The 18,318-nt window shown below is 38.3% G+C and overlaps 2 protein-coding genes across 4 annotated transcripts in view; one reads left to right on the top strand and one right to left on the bottom strand.

Annotated features, from left to right (window-relative positions):
* LOC107311182 (uncharacterized) overlaps window positions 1–5,501 on the top strand; it is a 301,670-nt gene extending 296,169 nt beyond the window's left edge. The window contains exon 20 of the mRNA XM_085543047.1: window positions 1,696–5,501. The gene's annotated coding sequence lies outside the window, so the exon portion shown is untranslated. The remainder of the gene's footprint in view (window positions 1–1,695) is intronic.
* The window catches only part of LOC107311199 (uncharacterized), a 29,535-nt gene continuing 14,952 nt past the window's right edge, over window positions 3,736–18,318 (bottom strand). The window contains exon 4 of one of the 3 annotated variants that reach the window (XM_085543059.1): window positions 3,736–7,345. In XM_085543059.1, the coding sequence (XP_085399185.1) occupies window positions 7,291–7,345 (55 nt within the window). In that variant the 3' untranslated portion in view covers window positions 3,736–7,290. Of the gene's footprint in view, window positions 7,346–9,520; window positions 18,042–18,318 lie in introns of those variants that run through there. The other 2 variants (XM_085543056.1, XM_085543058.1) reach the window with 2 other exon arrangements.

Raw genomic sequence — 18,318 nt, 5'->3', positions numbered from 1 at the left:
TGACATAACACTCTAGAAGAACAAGAACACACAAGGTAACTTGCCTAATATTTCTGAGCTCTGAGTAGGAAACTACTCAGGATGGAAATGGCTGATACACAGGTATTACACTTTTGCCTTCTCATACAGCAGTGTGTTTGCTGATCACCCCCAGCAGAGGTACAACCTGGCATCCTAAACTGATACACAGCAATCTTCACTATGTTCATTATTCAAATACTGCCCACCCTCTTTAGAAACCCCTTTGCAAACATATTTTCATCTTTGGCACTAGATGCAGATCATTGATTTGATGTAAACCTTGATACAACTCACTGTAGCCTGCAGTACTGCTTATTCTCTTTCCCCTGTCCTATGATTTGTGACATGTCTTGGTCACTTTCCAGTTTTGTCACAGGCTTCCTTTGTGCCAAGTTACTTACTCCGTATAAGTAAATTACTGATTTTATGTTCTTTCCATTTGAAAAACAGACAGATCTCAGCCCTTTCTCTCTATTTTGTATAATACTGGGGCTGCTGCTGCTTTCCAGTTCCAGGAGGGCATCTCAATCTCAGAAATGCTTCTTTTCACCAAATAACAGTGGGGCACCAATTCTTGCTGAGATCCCCATCCTCTGCAGTCAGAACATGCCTCAACTATACTGGAAAGAACTCTATGTACATCTTCTTCCAGTCCTCCCTTGTCCTGGTGTGTTAGAGAATAGCTGGCAGTAGGACTGAACAATGGTTAGCAATGGTGTCACAATTACTGTGACGTTAGAGGCCATATTAAAATTACTGATCCATTGTTTTCATCGTGTTTCTTTAGCATCCAGAGAAAACAGTGTTCTGTGTCCTTCTTCTCAGGCCTCAATATTTTAATCACTGGAATGGACTGCCCAGGGAGGTGGTGGAGTCACCGACCCTGGGGGTGTTCAAGGAAAGACTGAATGTTGTGTTGAGGGACATGGTTTAGTGGGAGCTATTAGTAATAGATGAACGGTTGGACTGGATGATCTTTAAGGTCTTTTCCAACATTGGTGATTCTATGATTCTATGATTCTATGATTCTATGAATCCATTGTCATTTTTCTGTGATATTTTCTTTGGCCTCTTCCTCAAAATACACTCAAAATACTCCCTTCAAACCACAGAAAGCTGTCAAGAAGGGCCACAGAGAAGGAACTTTCCCCACCACTGCAATCAAGCCCCCGCAAAATTCTGAGAAACCAAGGTGATGAATGAACAGATTGTTAACTCCAAACCCTTGGTGCACCTGCTTGTGCCTTGTTGCTTGAGTATTTTTTTTTCACCTGTAGCACATGTAACCTAAGTCAAGCTATTTGGTGTGGGGCTCTCATATACAGATGTGATTTGGTGTGATTCTGCAAAGATACCAGCCAGCTGAGAGGGTCCTATAAGAAGCCTGTGATCTTTTGTGGAGGCCTGGGCCTGTCTCTTCTGGAAATCAGAGTCCTCCAAGAATTCATCTATTGCAGAATCTCTGTCACTCTGAGAAGCTCCTGGGCAGGTTGTGGAGTATTTTTTAAAATGCAATTAAGCAAATTACTTCCAGGATTGTCCTGGATACAAACAATTCCACCAGCCGTGTCCAAAGCAAGCCCTCTGCCTTCTTCTGTAAGATCATTGTGAGAACTCTCTCAGAAATCTCATCCTCAATTTCTTTATTTTTTTTTCTTTTTCCAAATACTACAGAATCACTGCAAAACAGGAGAGTCCTGAGGAGAACAAGTCAAAAAGCAGGCTACACAATCACAAGAGATGAAAAGGAATTCTGGAAATGACCTTATTCACAAATCTGATACCGATCATCTGCAATAACACACAAAGTTCTGAGAAAAAAACCAAGTGTTGGATGAATGTTTAACAACAAAGAGAACAAACTAATTAGTCTGAAAACAGTAGAAACCAAGAAGAAGAATAAAAAAAGGCAAAAAATAGGCAAAAAAAAAAAAAAAAAAAAAAAAGGAAGTAGAGCTAAAACAATCTCTATTCAAAATTTTATTCCATAACAAGTCTCAAAGGAGCCTCTGGGACTGTGGTCCCCATATTTTAGTCTGCCACGTGTTCCATGAAAAATTTAGATCTGAAGACTCATGGAGTTCTTGAATGTTCTTTGCAGACTGGCTTTTGTTCTTTCTTCCATGCTTTACCCAACACCTCAGCAGTATGATCATTCCCTTAGAACTTGGAAAACCTGTTGGTTTTTTTTTCCACTCCCTTTGTCTAACAGAATTCTGGCTTAGAAATCTCCCCCCAAGAAATTTCTGGAGTGTTTCTTGGGAAATCTTGGGATTATAGGGTCCTCCAAATACTTCTCTGGAAACTGTTTCATTTTGAGTGCAGTAATTAAATACTTGTTAAGCCATTGGCCTACAGGTTAGGGAACTTGCCTGGAAGGGGACAGATGAATATTTCAGACTGTTCTGATTAACAGTTCACTATTTTAAGCTAAGCCCAGTAGGGAATAAATCCGTAGCATTCTCCTTTCAAGTAAAGCTTACTTAAAAGTCTCATTCACACACTGCTTTGCTCAGTCTTCCTCCTTTACATGCCACTCCTAGCTAGTTGAGAGTTATGAAGACAGTTCTAAGGAAAGCTGGGATTTCATGCTCAACATTTCATGCTTCCTGGCTTTGGTGGCTCTCCAGGCACTGTCAGCATTTGCAAAGGAGATTCTAATGTGCCCAACATAACAAGTCTAATGAACCACAGTATCTATAAATAAGTTTCTTCTGTGGATATCACCTCTAACTGATTAATTTTCTTATGATTTACCAAATTTCTATTCAGGTAAAAATGATAAAACTTTGCCAATTTCAACAAACTGCAGCAAGCATTTTGCTGCTAGCAATATACATACATGGGTTGGAAGCTGTGAGATATGTTGTGCAAGACCTCATCTTACCCAAAGCACAAAAGTTGAAGTTCAGCTTTTCCTCCTTTCAAGGCATGTCAATCACATTGTCTGAGGCAATTCAAACTCAGTATGTAGAAAATTCATTAACATTCTTTGTACATTCTTTCCTGAAGTTTCCCAATTACTGAAGAAGTGTCAAAGCTACCATCTTCTGGAAGACTTTTTCCAAAGGAAAAGAATTCTAGTCGATATTTTTTTTTTTCTAGCAATACTACAAACAGACTTCTCCCTTTTTTATTATTTTCTTTTTTTTTTTTTACAAAGTCAGAGAACACAATGAGAGAACAAGAAAAAGCAATTAAAGATTGTTTTCAGACTTCTCTATTCCTACAGGTCTGCATGTTTTGAGATGGTGGATCCACCCTTCATTTTTACTTTTTTATATGTTGTTATGTTGCAGTGGCTACCACTACAACACTTCTTTTTTGGTGGTAGATGTTATAATACATAAAATCATCCAATTATACATTTCCAAACTATACCTCAAAAGATATGTTAGCTTCAAGAAATGTGAACAACTCTCTTCCTTTATAAATTGTGATTATGGATAAAGCAAAGGGACCTATGTGTTTGTAAACTGTCAAAGTTTTGCCCACTTGATCCTAAAATGTCCTTGCAGAGCTGTTTTGAACTTCCTGGAAAAACAGAGAGGATATAAGATTGAGTTGCATTTGTGATGCCAAAATCTAAGAAATAGAGAACTTCGACTGAGAATGAAAGTGATGACTCACAACAGGTTCCGCCTTGTTGTCTATGTTACTCTGTTTAAAAAAAAACAACACACAAAACCAAACCACAACAAAACACAAACATTAAAATTTGCTAAGAAAGCATAATAAATAATCTTTAATTGGTGTTCATACAGTGAAAACCAAGAAGCCCAATTACTTTTTTTATTTATCTTCAAAATAGAGAAACAAAGTTCCAAAAAAGCAGGTCTCTATTCATAGACAAATCCTTCTCTTCTTTATAACTTTGGTGATTCTCCCAGCTCCTACGGTCTAATAGTGGGCAATCAGTGCTTTACAGAAATGAGGTCTTGTGAATTGCCAGCAGCTAAAAGCTGACTGACAGAGAAGGGGACGCTCTTCATTTTACCTAGGCAAGCAGGCAACAACTCCTAGCTGGAATAACTGCTAGCATTTCAAAAGCTTTTCTGGTTTATTAATAATAGTGTGACTGATACGAGCCACAAATGCTGTGCAGGACTCACAACAAAAGGACAGTTGTTCTTTTTAAATAGGGAAGTGTCTCTACAGATTTGAAACAAGAAAAACATACCAAAAGAAGTATGGCCTTTGTTAGCAAGGCTGTAACAATTCCTCCTTGCCTCTTGTTATGCTCAAGTGTGTTTAGATCCTGACTGAAATGGTACAGCAGAGAACTTTGAATGCATTGAGCTAAACAGTTTCGAAGCAAGGCATCACACACACAAAACCAACAAAAAAAGGAAAAACTGCCGAAGTACATGATATGCGTATTTGGCCACATCACTTTGTCTCATATAACGTCAAAGTGAACACTGAATCTTGGAACAAACCCAGTCAGCTGAGGGCAAAGGTTTTCATGGCAATATGCTAGTAACCAATCTGTTCCTTTTTTTATACATTGGTACATTTCTGACTGCAAACTGACCCATTCCTTAAGCATATAGACATATCACTTAAGGATTTAATAGTCAGAGACACCAAGAAACTGTCCAGATCCCTCTTTGACAGTTCAAGAGACAACTCCAAGAGGCTGAAATACTACTGGGATTTGAAACAGCACATGCAAAGAGTCTCAATTTCTTCAGCTAGTTAAAGTGGTTTGTTTCTACAGTTTCGTATGCATTAAAAATAAATGTACAGCAAGTAATATTTTAAAGTAACTTTCTGTTATACTGTTGGCATCATCTCCAAAACAGTCGTATGTCTTAATGACATTCCATTTACTTAACTGCTTTTCTCATTAAAAACACAGCCCTGGTGGTACTGATTGCTCAACATTTGACTAGATGTCACAGAGCAGCCTGGTCTGAAGAGGCAGGCAGAAACCCAGGGCAGATCAACAACCACAGGGAAGGGAAGTTCCCAGCTAAGAGTTTATCAGGTTGAGGAACAATGTACATTGCCTGATGCACTTAGTAGCCAGGAAGTTACTCATCACTGTTAGTGATTCTTGTTGAAAATACTAAAATAATTTCCAGTACTTCATCCAAGTATCTTTCAGCTGACAGTGGATCCAGCACTATAAAAATGGCTATGCATGATTCTGTGCATAGAGTTTCTACAAATGAAATTAAACACAGAAGTTGATGAGGTATCCTCAATTTCATTTTGTTTTGCTGGGGAGAACATTAAAGCAGTGCCTTGAAAAGGATTGTTACAACACAGTCCAAAATTGCACTATGCACTTTAAGACCCCAAGTCCTTGTTTTTTCCTCTTTTTGTAAATCAGATACAACTGAGGCTTTACACTCTGAGAAGAGGCCCCTTCATGGGGAAAAAAATATTCAAAGTTCTCTTATACTCCCAATATGAAAGTTATTTTCATTCAAGCTCTCCCATTCCATCACCAAGGAGCTAAAATCTGTTTTTTGCCTTTGCAGTGAAAATCAGTACCCCCAGATGGTCAAAAGCTGTGCAGGGTGCCCTTCCTCACCTGCACAGAAGGATGGTGAGAATGCAATGGCCCTCTGAAACTCTCTGAGGGCCTGGTGATGAGATTCTATATTCACCAGCCTCTGTAGGAGGGCCCTTAAGGAACACAGGGTACACCGAGCCAAAATCTTCCAGGAATATCTGCCAGGAGGAAATGTTCCTCCAGGACATGCATGCAAGGTTTTATTTGTGAAAAGTTCCAGGTGCTTTTATTTTTCATTGATTACCTGTTTGCCCTGAGGCTTGGGGGCTGGAGAAGAGATGCCATTAGCACCCAAGAGCCGTCAAAACAGCACCCTGACTCTGCATCCACGCTGCATTTCGCAAGATGTGTATCCCAAAGATGGGAAGTTCTGCAGAGTGTTTCTAACCACAAAGCACAAGCTGTATGTCCCGTCTCTTGTGTTCCTTCTTCAGGAGGCTCAGATGTGTTGCACAAGACCAGATGTTACGTGATGCAAAATCATGACTTAAAGTACTCTCTGTGAAATCTGTGCTGCTGATATAAGAAAATAAGGAAATAGATACCACTGCTTATTGCCTCATTTTGTACTTCATTTTCTTCATGGATCACTCTTTGTGCAAAGTTCAAAATTAAAACGTCTCAACAGGTTACTGCTTGGTATCACTGATCTGCAGATCAGGAAGACATGAATAACACGGTGCGACTGGACAAGTAAACAGAAACATTTCATTGATGTACCTGGTGATGCCTGAGAATGCCAGCTTTCAGAAGAGGCCTGCAGCTCTTTTATCTGAGCTCTAATGTTTTGTAGATAAATGATCACACTGCAGTTTTGAAAAGTGCACAGAGACAACCCCAGGTCTGTAACTAGCATTTGCTTTCTTAACACATAATATAATATGTAGGGTTGTTGCTGTCTGAAGCTTAGCTGTTAATGTTTTCCTGCATAGCCACTATACTTACAAGCACCTAATTCATCTGAAAGCAGTTTTTAGGATTCTGAGAGAGATGTTAAATAAAACTAGATTACATTTTTCCATTCTGTCTCACATATAAATCTCTATAAATATAAACCAGTTCTGTGTGTGTAGCTTGAAAACAAGCTTTGCTACTGAGTACTTTTAGAGGGTTTTCCACATCTTTACTTAGAGGCAGTATCATTTCTCCCTTCAGCATGAAGAACATGCTGGAAGAGACTGGAAAATCTGCAAAAATTACAGCTGTATCTCAATAGGAAACACAACTCACAGGCACACCTCACCTGCAGCACTTTCCTGAACACATATCTGTAGAGCAAAAGTCATTTTGGCACTAGAACTTCACATGCTAGCAAGTCTTCGTTGGTTATCAACAGAATCAAATGTTATTTATTCAAGCAGTACTTAACAAGCAGGGATTTAATTACTCTAGAGCCCATAGGCTGTTCCCTCCAAAATGCAATCTCATGTTAGGACTTAATTTTTTTTTTTTTTTTGGAGAATAAAAAGATCTTTACAAGAAGATAAGCATGAGCTCAGGGAACCAGAGGTCCTGGTCCAAGTCATTTTCCTCTGCTGATTTGGTGAAAATCAAATTTGATTTTGAATTAAAAATTCTGACAGCAAAGCCAAGTAAAGAGGTGCATGTGCTGAGTTAATTATTCCCTGGAAAAATTAATATAAATTAAGGAGGCCACCAAATGCCTGTGCAAACCTTCAGTAATACAGAATTGGATATGAGATACAAGCATTCTGAGAACAAATGCTTTTCCATTTATCCACCACTTATCCAAGGGACCACTTCTCTTTGTCCTCTTGTCTAGTCAGACTGTTCTTTCTCCTGAAAAAAAAAATAAAATTAAATAATGTAAATCACATGTATATGTGTAATGTACAAAATGGTCATTAACTACACATCTAACCTTAGCAAAAATTTGGTGGTCAGTTGACTACTTTTGTTTTTTAAAGTAGTGCACAATGCCTAATAGAAGTAAAAACAAAAAACAAACCAAAACCAACAACCATGAAGATAAACATTCATTACTGAAACACAACATCATAAAAGCTCGACTTTTCAAGTTAGGCTTGGGAGTTTCATTGCTCAATACATATTTGTTTCCAGAAATTGCAAGAGAGAAAGCTGGGCAGAAGATAATGCCAAATGCACATGAAGTCTGTCTTAGACTATTTTTGGTAGCCACATCAAGTTTTGGAATTAAAAATAAAGAGAAACAAGTATTGGATATAATCACCTCTGATCTCTGAGTAGAAATGTGTAAAAACCACCTGAGAAGTTACTTACAAATGCTGTGAACTTTTTAATGTTAGAACTTACTATGCAAGAAATTTTCAAAGTAACAAAATTCTTAAAGAGATCAAAAAAGAACAAAGACATTCTGTAGAAACAATGGACCAAATATATCTCAAGGATAACCCCACTGAGATCAGTGGAATTGCACTAGGGATATACTTGGCCCAGTGACTCCAGAAACGATGTTAATAAGGAGCCTTAACACTACTGCTAGAGAAATCTCTATTTAAACCATGCTGTGGCAGTTCATGTGAAAAAGTAAATGGGGCCTTCACACGAACTGCACAGCATGTGAGTGTGAATCAACAGGCTATAATAAATTGGTTTGGTTTCCTTGTCCTGGACTTAAGTAAATGTATTATATTGTTGCATTTGAGATGCTATAATGAAGGTTATGTCATTATTCCATTATGTTAAAAAAAGCCTGATTGTGTTGACCTCTTGCCCCCCTCCCCCCACCCACTTAAAAAAAAAAAAAAAAAAAAAAAAAAAAGCCTGTCATTGAAAAATTGTTCTGAGGAAAAAAAAATAATAAAAAGAGAATCTCCACATTGAAATTAATGAGTGACAAATCCCCATTAAAAAACCTCTGTCTAAAACTTGGTCTGGTAGGTGTCAATAAGCTCAGGATGAGGAAATATTTTGTAAAATAAAGGCCCCATTTTTCTTTTTTTTCCAATGGAAAATAAACTAAGTGGATTTCTAAAAAAAAAAAAAAAAAAAAAATAAAAAAATTGCTTTCTTATAAAAAGAGAATGATTTAAACAGTGTGAAGAAATGTAGTATCTGACATCTATGACATGGTATATCCTTAAAAGCTATGAAAAAAAATAAAAGAAAACCCTGAACTTGAGCTATTATGGGAAGGAGTGACCTTTTCAACTTAATTTAATGATTATAAAAAAGTAAGAAAGGATCAAGATTATTTAGGTAAAATAATCACCAATAACAGGGCTGCTCTGGTCCACCCCATACATAGCACAACTCAAATATAAAGCTGTTCATCGGCAGATTTTAAGGCAGTTTGCAGTTGCTGTCTTTTAAGTACTGATGGGGAAACTAGGATGCTGAAAGTTATGGCGGGCAGCATCGCTGGGACAGGTCAATGCAATGGCCACAGAACAACACTGCATCTCCCAAGGTGCCAGGCATAGCCTAGAAACAATACTCCCATAGCACATCACCACCCTGAAGTATGACTGATCCTGTAAGCTCTGTTCTGCTAGAGGACTTTCAGGATTTAGTCTCCACCAAAGAACAAGATCTAGTTTCCTAATCTCGCGTCTGTTTGCAGTAAAGTGTTCAAATTCAGCCAAAAAAAAGCCCACCAAAAATAAACCCAACAACCCACTCCACAAAACAAGTCTGTGAGCATGTGAAAGAGATTATAAGATGTAGTGCCTGTGCACTGGCCTGAACTCACTGCACTGGAGTCTGTGACCCTAACGGTCAATTCCAGTCCTTTGCTCTATAAACAAGAAAACCATGTTTGGCTCCTTTTCAGAGCTCACTGAAAAAGAAATGCATCATTTCACAGATTTCATCTTGCACATTCAAAACAATCATATCCTGACATTTCGACTGTTAAAAAGAGACTATATTTACTAGCACGAAACAGAAGACTAAAATGCATAACAGAATAAAACCATTATATGACACAGACGAACTCATGTAGACTGAATAAGAAAAGACACAAACTTCAAATTGATACCAAGTTAAATGCTTTATTGAAGCAAGATAAGCCCATTACCCATTTTCTATCTCCCAGTTCTCTTTCACTGAAGAGAATGCTATGGAAGTGCTAGCTGAGATTTTGGGGCTAGTAGCTCCTGCTTCTGGTACAACCTCCTCAGATATACTGGGTCAGGCGCCTAGCCCCTCCTGCTAGACTTTCTAGTCCCATTCTGGTATTGCCCCTCCCTCTCCTATCTGTCTGATGTATATATATCAAACACAAAAATAAGATCAAGAACTGTGTTTTACAATGTGGTTACAAAGTGCTTGAGGTTTTGGTTTCAGCTGCTGTGTCCAGTGTGTCTGCAGTACTAACAAAACTAACAAAGATATTTTCCTCTTCAGGTCCCCCAGCATCACCTTGATGGATCCTGTTGGCAGAGATACATTCTTCATGCACTTTCTATTTGGTTTAACATTCTGAGTATAAATTATTTCAATTTGGGAAGCACTAGGAGATGAGAGAGAAATGTTGCATGCAATTTTGCCTCCACCATATTGACTGTATGGCATAACCATACCTTCAAGCCAAAGCTGATTGGTTGATTGTATGGGAAATTGGTAATCACAGCCTGAACCTTTGATTAATCAGCTGAGGCAAGTGTCGGGTCAGCTGTGGGAGCACAGGTGAGAGTAATGTAGCCGTGCTCCCGGAAGGGGTGGAGCTTGACTCCACCTCCTCTAGACCTCATTTAAGGGCTGACCACCACTAAGGCTGCATGTCTTGGAGATTGCTCCCTGGTGGAAATAGTCTCAGCAGTTCCTGGCAGACTGAAGGATTCCATATGGGTGAGTTTTTCCTGTAAATAACCTTTTGGATATTTACTACCATCTTTATGTTATTGTCACCATACAGTTGATTGACCACACTTTAATCTGTACCTCATGGTAAGTAATTTTCATTCTGCTATGTTATTTTCCTCTATATTGTCACAATTATAATTTGGTTTTCTGCATGAATCTTTTGGGTTATAAATGTTCCACTTAATATAATGGAAAATACTTTTATGGAAGAGAATGTTACACAATCCGGTATGATCTTTCTCACCATCATTTGTTCTAGGATTATTTAGAAATGTTAATTTCTCTGTGTTTCATAAATAGCTCTAACACTTCTAACAGCACAAAATTTATTTACATTTGGATCTTTTAACTGCTGCTTCTAAATTGGCACCTTCAGTCTTGTTTTGAGCTGTTGTGCGTGGCACAGAACAGAGGTAGAGCAAACTCTCTGCTATTCCTACAAATGACCATTTGTGACATCTCTTTAACCCAAATCAATGATTCCAGTTATATTAGAAAAAAATCTTAATTATTAATTGATTTGTTCAAAGGGGGAAAATAAAAGGTGAAAACCTGAACATAAAACATAAAAAAAACAGAGGTAGAGAAAAGCCAAGTACAAGCATTAAGCCTAGATCTTAGCAGAAATTAAGTGATGTTTTTCCCAATTAACATCTTTAGGAGTAAAACAAAACATTCAAGAACATGGGACTAAAAAAAGCCCAAACATCACTCTAAGAAATAAGAGCTTGTGGCCTTACTTAAACTGGGCAGATAGAGTTTAGAAGATCCATTCTACTTAGACTTCTGAAAATACAATCTAATAACACTAATTAATGATCTCATTATGTAAATATACCTGTGAGTCTTATTTAATACAATAGTATACAGAATCAAAGCTCGCCATTGAAGGCAGCAGCCATTCACACATTCCTCCCTACCAAGCGTGATGATGGAAAGAATCTGAAACAAAATGCAACTCCTGGGTTGAGACAAAAACTATTTACTAAGACAGAAGAGGAAAATGGAAACAAAACAGCAGTGATGGCAATATAGAGAGCCACAATGCAATTACTTGCCACCTAAGGCACAGCAACAATGCAACAGCCCACCAGTACCAAAAGGCCTCACCCCATCTGACTGACGCCCAGCAACCCCCAAGTGGCAGCCAGCCGCTCGCCAAATACCCACAGATTTATGACCTTCCACATGTTGCATGGTATGGAACAACCCCTGGCCTAATTCAGGCCACCTGTCCTGGCTCCTCCCTGCCCCTGCTGCTGTGTTATACAGGAGGCTGAAATGAGAATAAAGGCCAATTGGAACAACCAGTTAAAAATTATTGTTAGAGAGAAAAAAGCAGAAAGGGCTAAACAAAAAAAATAAAAAATAAAAAAAAAAAATGATTTGGGGACCTCCCACAATTAGCACGTTCACTTCAACACAGTGCAAAGTCTACTTGCCCATGAAATGTGTTTGAAAGGTCTTCTGTGGTTGTGCTGAACAACTTTAGAATGTTACTACAATCCTAGTAAGAGTAGCTATTACACAAACAAAACATTTTCAATTATCACACAATTTTCTTCTAGCATACTAAGAATCTAAGTGTTGATCATTTAAATGGCTTGTTACAGTTCCATGCTTTATGCATTGGTATTTAAAAATGCTCCTGTTGCCCCAGCAAGACACACTGCTGAGTTCATGTCATGTCAGTCATTATGTGGTTAAATACTTCTTTGGAAAACCTACTCAAAGCTGACTGAAAGTGAGTAGGCCAGTCAAAGCCATCCGCTGAAAGGCAGGAAATGCATTAAGGCAATAGAATATGGTTTTCTTCTAACGTTTAGGTTGAGAAGCGTATAAATCACTATGCCATAGCATCTTAGACATTACAAAATGGTCTCAGCTGTAACAGCATGCTTCAGGGCAATATTTACTGCTAATTCTAATTATCTTTATTATAGGTATTCAACTTTGGTGTTTTTATTTCCTTAGCTCCTCTCGCTCAGATTATTTGAATTACAAATTTCTGTTCTCATAAAATAACTACACTTTACCACTATTATTAGGATGTCATTTCTCATTCATGGTCACTTCTTCAGTTTATATGTAATTATGAGAAAATCAGTTCTTTTGTAATTCTTGAGCCTATTCAGTTTGAACAGTACAATGAAATAAATTTGGTTTCTACTGTAGGGAGATAAGGAAGAATGCTTCAATTTCCATTCCTCCTACATCCCACATTATATTTTGCTTCATTTTATTTTTTTCACAGGGGGACACTCAGTAATGCTGATCTGAAGCTTTACTCCCAGAAGAAGAAGCAGGTCTTGACTTCAGGAGATTTATCAGAACACTGTAATAACTTATAAAGTTAGAGAGCAGCACCCATAAAAGGAAAAGATGGAGCTTTATAAAGGAGAAGAAAAACAAAAAAACAAAAAAACAAACAAAAAAGAACAACAAAAGAAAACAGAAAACCCAACCCAGAACAGGATGGAAATGAATCTATTCTGCTGACACTGCAATGGAAGTGAACTAAAGCGAAACTGGAAAAATTACTGCCTAGCTCAACTTAGAATGGTTGAGGATGGAATACCCTTCTGAAAATCATCTAATCCAACCTCTTGACAAAAGCAGTCAACAAGAGCTTGTTGCCCAAGACTGTGAGGAGTTTTGAGTATTTCCAGGGAAAGAGATTTTACAACTTGTTCAAGAGTTTGACCACCCTCAGAGCAAAAATACTTTTTCTTTTTTCTTTTCTTTTTAATTGAACTTTTGTGTTTGCACCCTTTGCCTCTTGTCTTTCACTGGATACCACCAAGAGAAGCCTGGCTCTGTTCTCTTTACACTCTTCCTTACAGAACTTCTACACATTAATGAGATCTCTCCTGAGTTTTCTCTTCTTCAGACTCAACAGTTCCAGCTCTCAGCCTCTCTTCACATGCCAGATGCTCCAGTCCCTTAATCATCTTCATTGACCTTGGTACGCCCCAGAATGTCTGTGTCTTTGCTGTCCTGAGAAATCCAGAACTAAATCCAGCACTCCAGGTATGTCCCATCTGTGTTAAGTAGGCAGGAAGTATCCCCTCCATCAACTTTCTGGCAATGCTCTTCCTGATGCAGCTGAGGATGCTGTTGGCGTTTTGTTGCATTGGTGAGTTTGTGGCTTCTGGTCAATCTGGTGTCCATCAGACTCACCAGAGCCATTTTTGCCAGGCTACTTTCCAGCCACCTACACTCCGGCATGTAGCAGCACCAGCCATTATTCCTCCCAGGACTTCATAAAGTTCTTATTAGCCCCTTTCTCCAGCATCTTGAGGTGCCTCTGAGTGGCATCACAGCCATATGGTCTATCAACCACACCTCTCAAAGAACTTGCTGTGGGTGCAGACTGTTCTATCATCCAGGTAATTAATAAAGTATCCCTAGTACTGACAACTTGGGTATACAACTAGTGATTGGCCTCCAAACAGGCGCTGTGCCACTGGACCCAATTCAAAAGTCAAGCAAGTTTTGAGTCCACCCACCACTGTCCATTATTGCTGTACTTCATCAGACTGTCTATGAGTAGGTTACAGAAGACAGCACTGAAAAACATTGCTAAAGTTGCTAAAGTCAAGATTATTTAAATATTCAGTGTTCTCATCCATTTTTAAGACAACTGTTCCCAGGTTCATTTGATGCTCTTAAAAGCTTGTGTGATTCAGGAAACTTAGCAAACAGATCCAAACCAAGATACTTGGGTAAGTGTTTTTCTGCTTTAGGCATTCAGAAAATTGATGACTGCAGCTTCTAAGTTCTATGCATTCAAGACTGTCTTATACTTACAGTATGAGGTCTTACTTAATTTCACCAGACTTAAATAGTGCAATCAAATTCCAAAATATGACTGATATGACATGACAAAACATATGAAATATATAAATTGCAGTAATTTTTAACTCTCAGAAACCTCAGGTTTGCAATACTAACGTTTTAGAACACAAATTTATTTGTAGCATATGTGTACTAGGGCTAATACCAGCTTTTCTCCTTCTGTTTTTCCAACCCTGAATTTTAACAACATTTAGATATATCCTCAGTACAAGCTGAGCTAAATATCCGTATAGAAAGACATCTGCCTTCAAATGCCAGATCTTTCCCATAGGTAAACAATGGAACCAATTGCCTCAAGGCATCATGAATGGTACCTTGATTACCAAGATCCGACTGGTCAAAGCCCTGAAAAATTTGTGCTGACTTCGGCACTGGCCCTGTTTTAAGCAGAGGCTTGACTATATGACCTACTAATATTTCTTCCAGCCTGAATTATTCAATGATTCTATAAAGATTTATTACTCAAATACATATTCTTTATGCATATTACATATGTTAAAAAATTGGGGAATGCTAGAATTAAATGTGCTTGCATAAAACTAATTCTGACCATGTGGTATATGTATTAAGTACATATATTGGGGGGGAGGAGTAAGGGGGAACAAGATGCTACATCCATTCAGTTCACAAAGAGGCAAGCTATACCTTCTTGTTTTCTTTTTATTTTTCTTTTTGGCTCAAGGCATTTTCTTTTTTTTTTTTTTTTTTTTTCTATTCAAACACCACTTTGATGAAAGACTTCATCTTTACATAGTCTTTTCAGTGTAGCTTCTTAGTCTGCCACATTATTCACAGTACCCATGAGCTAAGGAAGCATCTCTATTCTAACCTTACAGCCAGCCTCTGGCCTGAATTTTTAGAGAACTTCACATTTAATTGCACTTTAAATGCCCCCACTGTCTTTAGATGCAGCTGCCTGTACTCAGCACATTTGAAAATCCAGGCTTCTAGGACTGCAGATTGGTTTGTCCAGATCAATTAGCTTAATCATAAAGCGCAGTGTTTTTATCTAGTGAGACAACAGTACAGAACGAGGGAAAATCCCATTCAATAGAATCTTAATGTTTACAGTTCCCCCAAATTATAACCTTTTCCACACTCCTTCTTTACTTAACCACTGCATGAGATATATAGCATATGGTAATGAAATAAGAAATGTGCATATTTTACTGAATGAATATCTCGCTTGAAATGTGGTCCTTGATTTGAAAATAAGCATGAATCAGGACTGAGCTGTGGAAGTATTTTTGTTACTCCAGCAGCCAGGCCCCTTTGTCCTTCTGCTTTGGCACAGCAATAGCTTGATCTTACACTTTCCTTGTGAAAAGCTTCCAGAAGTAAGTGTGAAAAGGCAGATCACTTTCTATTGCCCACAGAATACAGAATGACCCATTTGCTGTCTGTTGTTGATACACGAGCTGTATCCTGTGTAGAAGCCAAAGTTAGCATGGACTTATTCTCAGTGAAAAAAAAGGTAAATATTGGAAGAAAATATTTAAAGTGTAATGCAGGAGCTGTACATCTATCAGCTGAGCTTCCAGAATTAATTCTGTTGGTTTAAAGCCATTCAGCCAAATTACAGGCTTTAAGTCTCAGTCATAAAGCAGAAAGGTGAGGTGGGACCACAGTTACCATAAACTACACTTGCTTCTTGGGGCATCTCAAGGTTTTAATGGCCTAATGGAACAGCTCTAGAAGTGGAGCTGTGTGGAAGCCATATCCCATCTGTCTGCTATTCAAAAAGTCCCCAGTCCATAGCACTCTTTTGGCACGTGGTCTGCACCCTATGCTTTTGCTACATTGGGCAAAATGCAGCTCTCTGGCCACATCTCATTCATCAAGTCCCTGAGGAACAGTGTAAGGTTCACCCAAAACTCAGGATCTATTGCTTAAGAGGCTACTTTGTTTCTTCCAGTAATCTATCCCAGCTAAAATCCACATTAAGGTAATGCTTCCAACAAACATGCTCTGGAGATGCGATAAGAGGAAAGTGGTTTCCATACTGCTCCATGGATGACCTGCCTCAGAGAGAACTTTCACAACTTTCCAGGCATGTGACAAAGGATGTCTCCTTCCACTCCTTGCTCAAGTTATGCCTAGGGATGCTATATTAGAGGTAGTCCTTCTGTAAATGTTTAATTTCTGAGGCTACTGACCTGAATTCTGATAAGAGCATTGATGATGTTGTAATTGTATAAACTTGGGGGCAAAAATTAAATAATCACAACAAAGCCAACTGTCAAGAATAATATTTTCCTTTTAGTGTAATAATAGTGTCATTAATTATTAAGGAAGAAAAAACAACAATGAATGTTTGGGACTTAAAGTAAATGAGCCTAGAGGCTGCAATTCCTTGTTATATAGGAGTGCCCTCTGCAGTCTAGTAAACCAGGAGAGATGTTGTGCCAGCTCACACTGTATTGTACCAGGGAAAACAGGAGTAACTTGGTCAAAGCCGGTGCAGTAAGTCAGGATATGAAGAACTTTTGAAAACCTGTAGTAGGGGATTTACAGTATTTGTACACAATTCCATAAGGAGAAATGCAAACCTCTTTCCTTTTACAGACATGTTGAAAGACCGGTGTACACTTAAGAGGTTGTTTCTTAGATGTAAAAGTTGCAGCTGAGAAATAACAACTTTCATCTTTGCTGCTTGGGCATGGGGTATTTTAGTCTGTGTTTCAAAGCTTAGCAAAAATTGTAAAGTGATCTTCAGGAATTTTCTTCAAAGGGGACATTGTCTGTGTCCTTTCAAGATTTTAAGCTCTAAAGCTGGTCACATGCTGCCATAATATTTTAATGTCATTCCTAGCTGGCAGGTAGCAACTTGCTTTTCATCAGTGCATTATGTAAGTAACTCAAGCGTTAAGATGTGACCTCCTTTTAAAAAACACATTTCTTCATCAACTGCAAGTTTTACAGGAGCATCATTTCTGCTTTTATAATGCTTCATAAAAATGTAAAAGAGTGTTTGCAAAAGAATATTTAATTAGGGGTAGGGAGAGAAGACCCTAGGCTTCTAAAAGTTTACACCGCCTCCAATTACTTTTCATGCTTGACTATGTAGCAGGGAATACTTCATTATACCAGGTCACCAACTTTGACATCTCTAACCCCATAATAATAGCCCTTTTTGTAATGTACCAAAATTGAAAATCAGTTTAGTTTGTGTTCTCACTAGGTTCATGGCTCCAGAGCCTAATATATTGCTGACTTGTATGCCAGCATTACTCCCTAGTGAGGAATATTAAATAGCCACGGCATATATTAGGAGGGGTGAAAAGGTCCAGCTCAAGTCTGCTGTGTAGTTCACATTCGTTAGTGTTTTAAAAACTCAATAAGTTGCATAATGTTTCCACTTATCTGTGAAATTGTGGTATGATTCATATCATAGGCATCTTTAAATGATTTGTAGCCCACTTAAGTAGGTATTCCACATAAACAAATACTTCCTAGGTTTGTATACATGACTTGTGGTAGTCAGTATCATAAAGAGCCACAATAGTGCCTGAACTATATTACTATAGCAAGAAGTTCATACATCTAATGAAACCCTCCAAACAGCCAACAGGAATGCAGTAATGTAAAACACCTCTGCTTGGAACAGGCTTTTTTTGTAGCTTATCAAAATGTGAAGGTTACTTCCCTCTATCTAAAGTTTCTCTGCTTTCTACTTCTAATATTCTCTGTGCCTTCAAAAGGTTCATAGGCTGTGTCATTGCAATTAATGCTGGTACACAGGCTCCAGCGTTTGATTGCTGCTAGCTGGTTTACTCCTTTTTTTCTCCCCACCATGATTTGGTACATTGTCTTCAGAAAGCAGAGGATGCTAAATTGAAGAGAACAAAAGATAAACTTCATCAGAGTCAAAAATACAAGAGCTCAATCAACAGCCCTCTAAAACAAATAAGCTGGCTCCTGAGCGATCCTTTGAGAATCACTTGTTTTTCCTGTTGAAATTTTGAGAGTGCCAAATGAAGTTTCACCAAAGTTCCATCATTCAGATAATTAAGTAGCTATCACGAACTCCTGTCATGATTTTCACAGTCTTTCTGGAGCATCCTTAACACTTTTTGTTACATGTTTGTGTAATTGTAGTTACTGGA

The sequence above is a fragment of the Coturnix japonica genome, chromosome 3 (assembly GCF_054131305.1).
Source record: "Coturnix japonica strain WE chromosome 3, WE-NBRP24, whole genome shotgun sequence".
Classification (NCBI taxonomy): Eukaryota; Metazoa; Chordata; class Aves; order Galliformes; family Phasianidae; genus Coturnix; species Coturnix japonica.
This window is presented reverse-complemented; position numbering and strand designations above follow the sequence as displayed.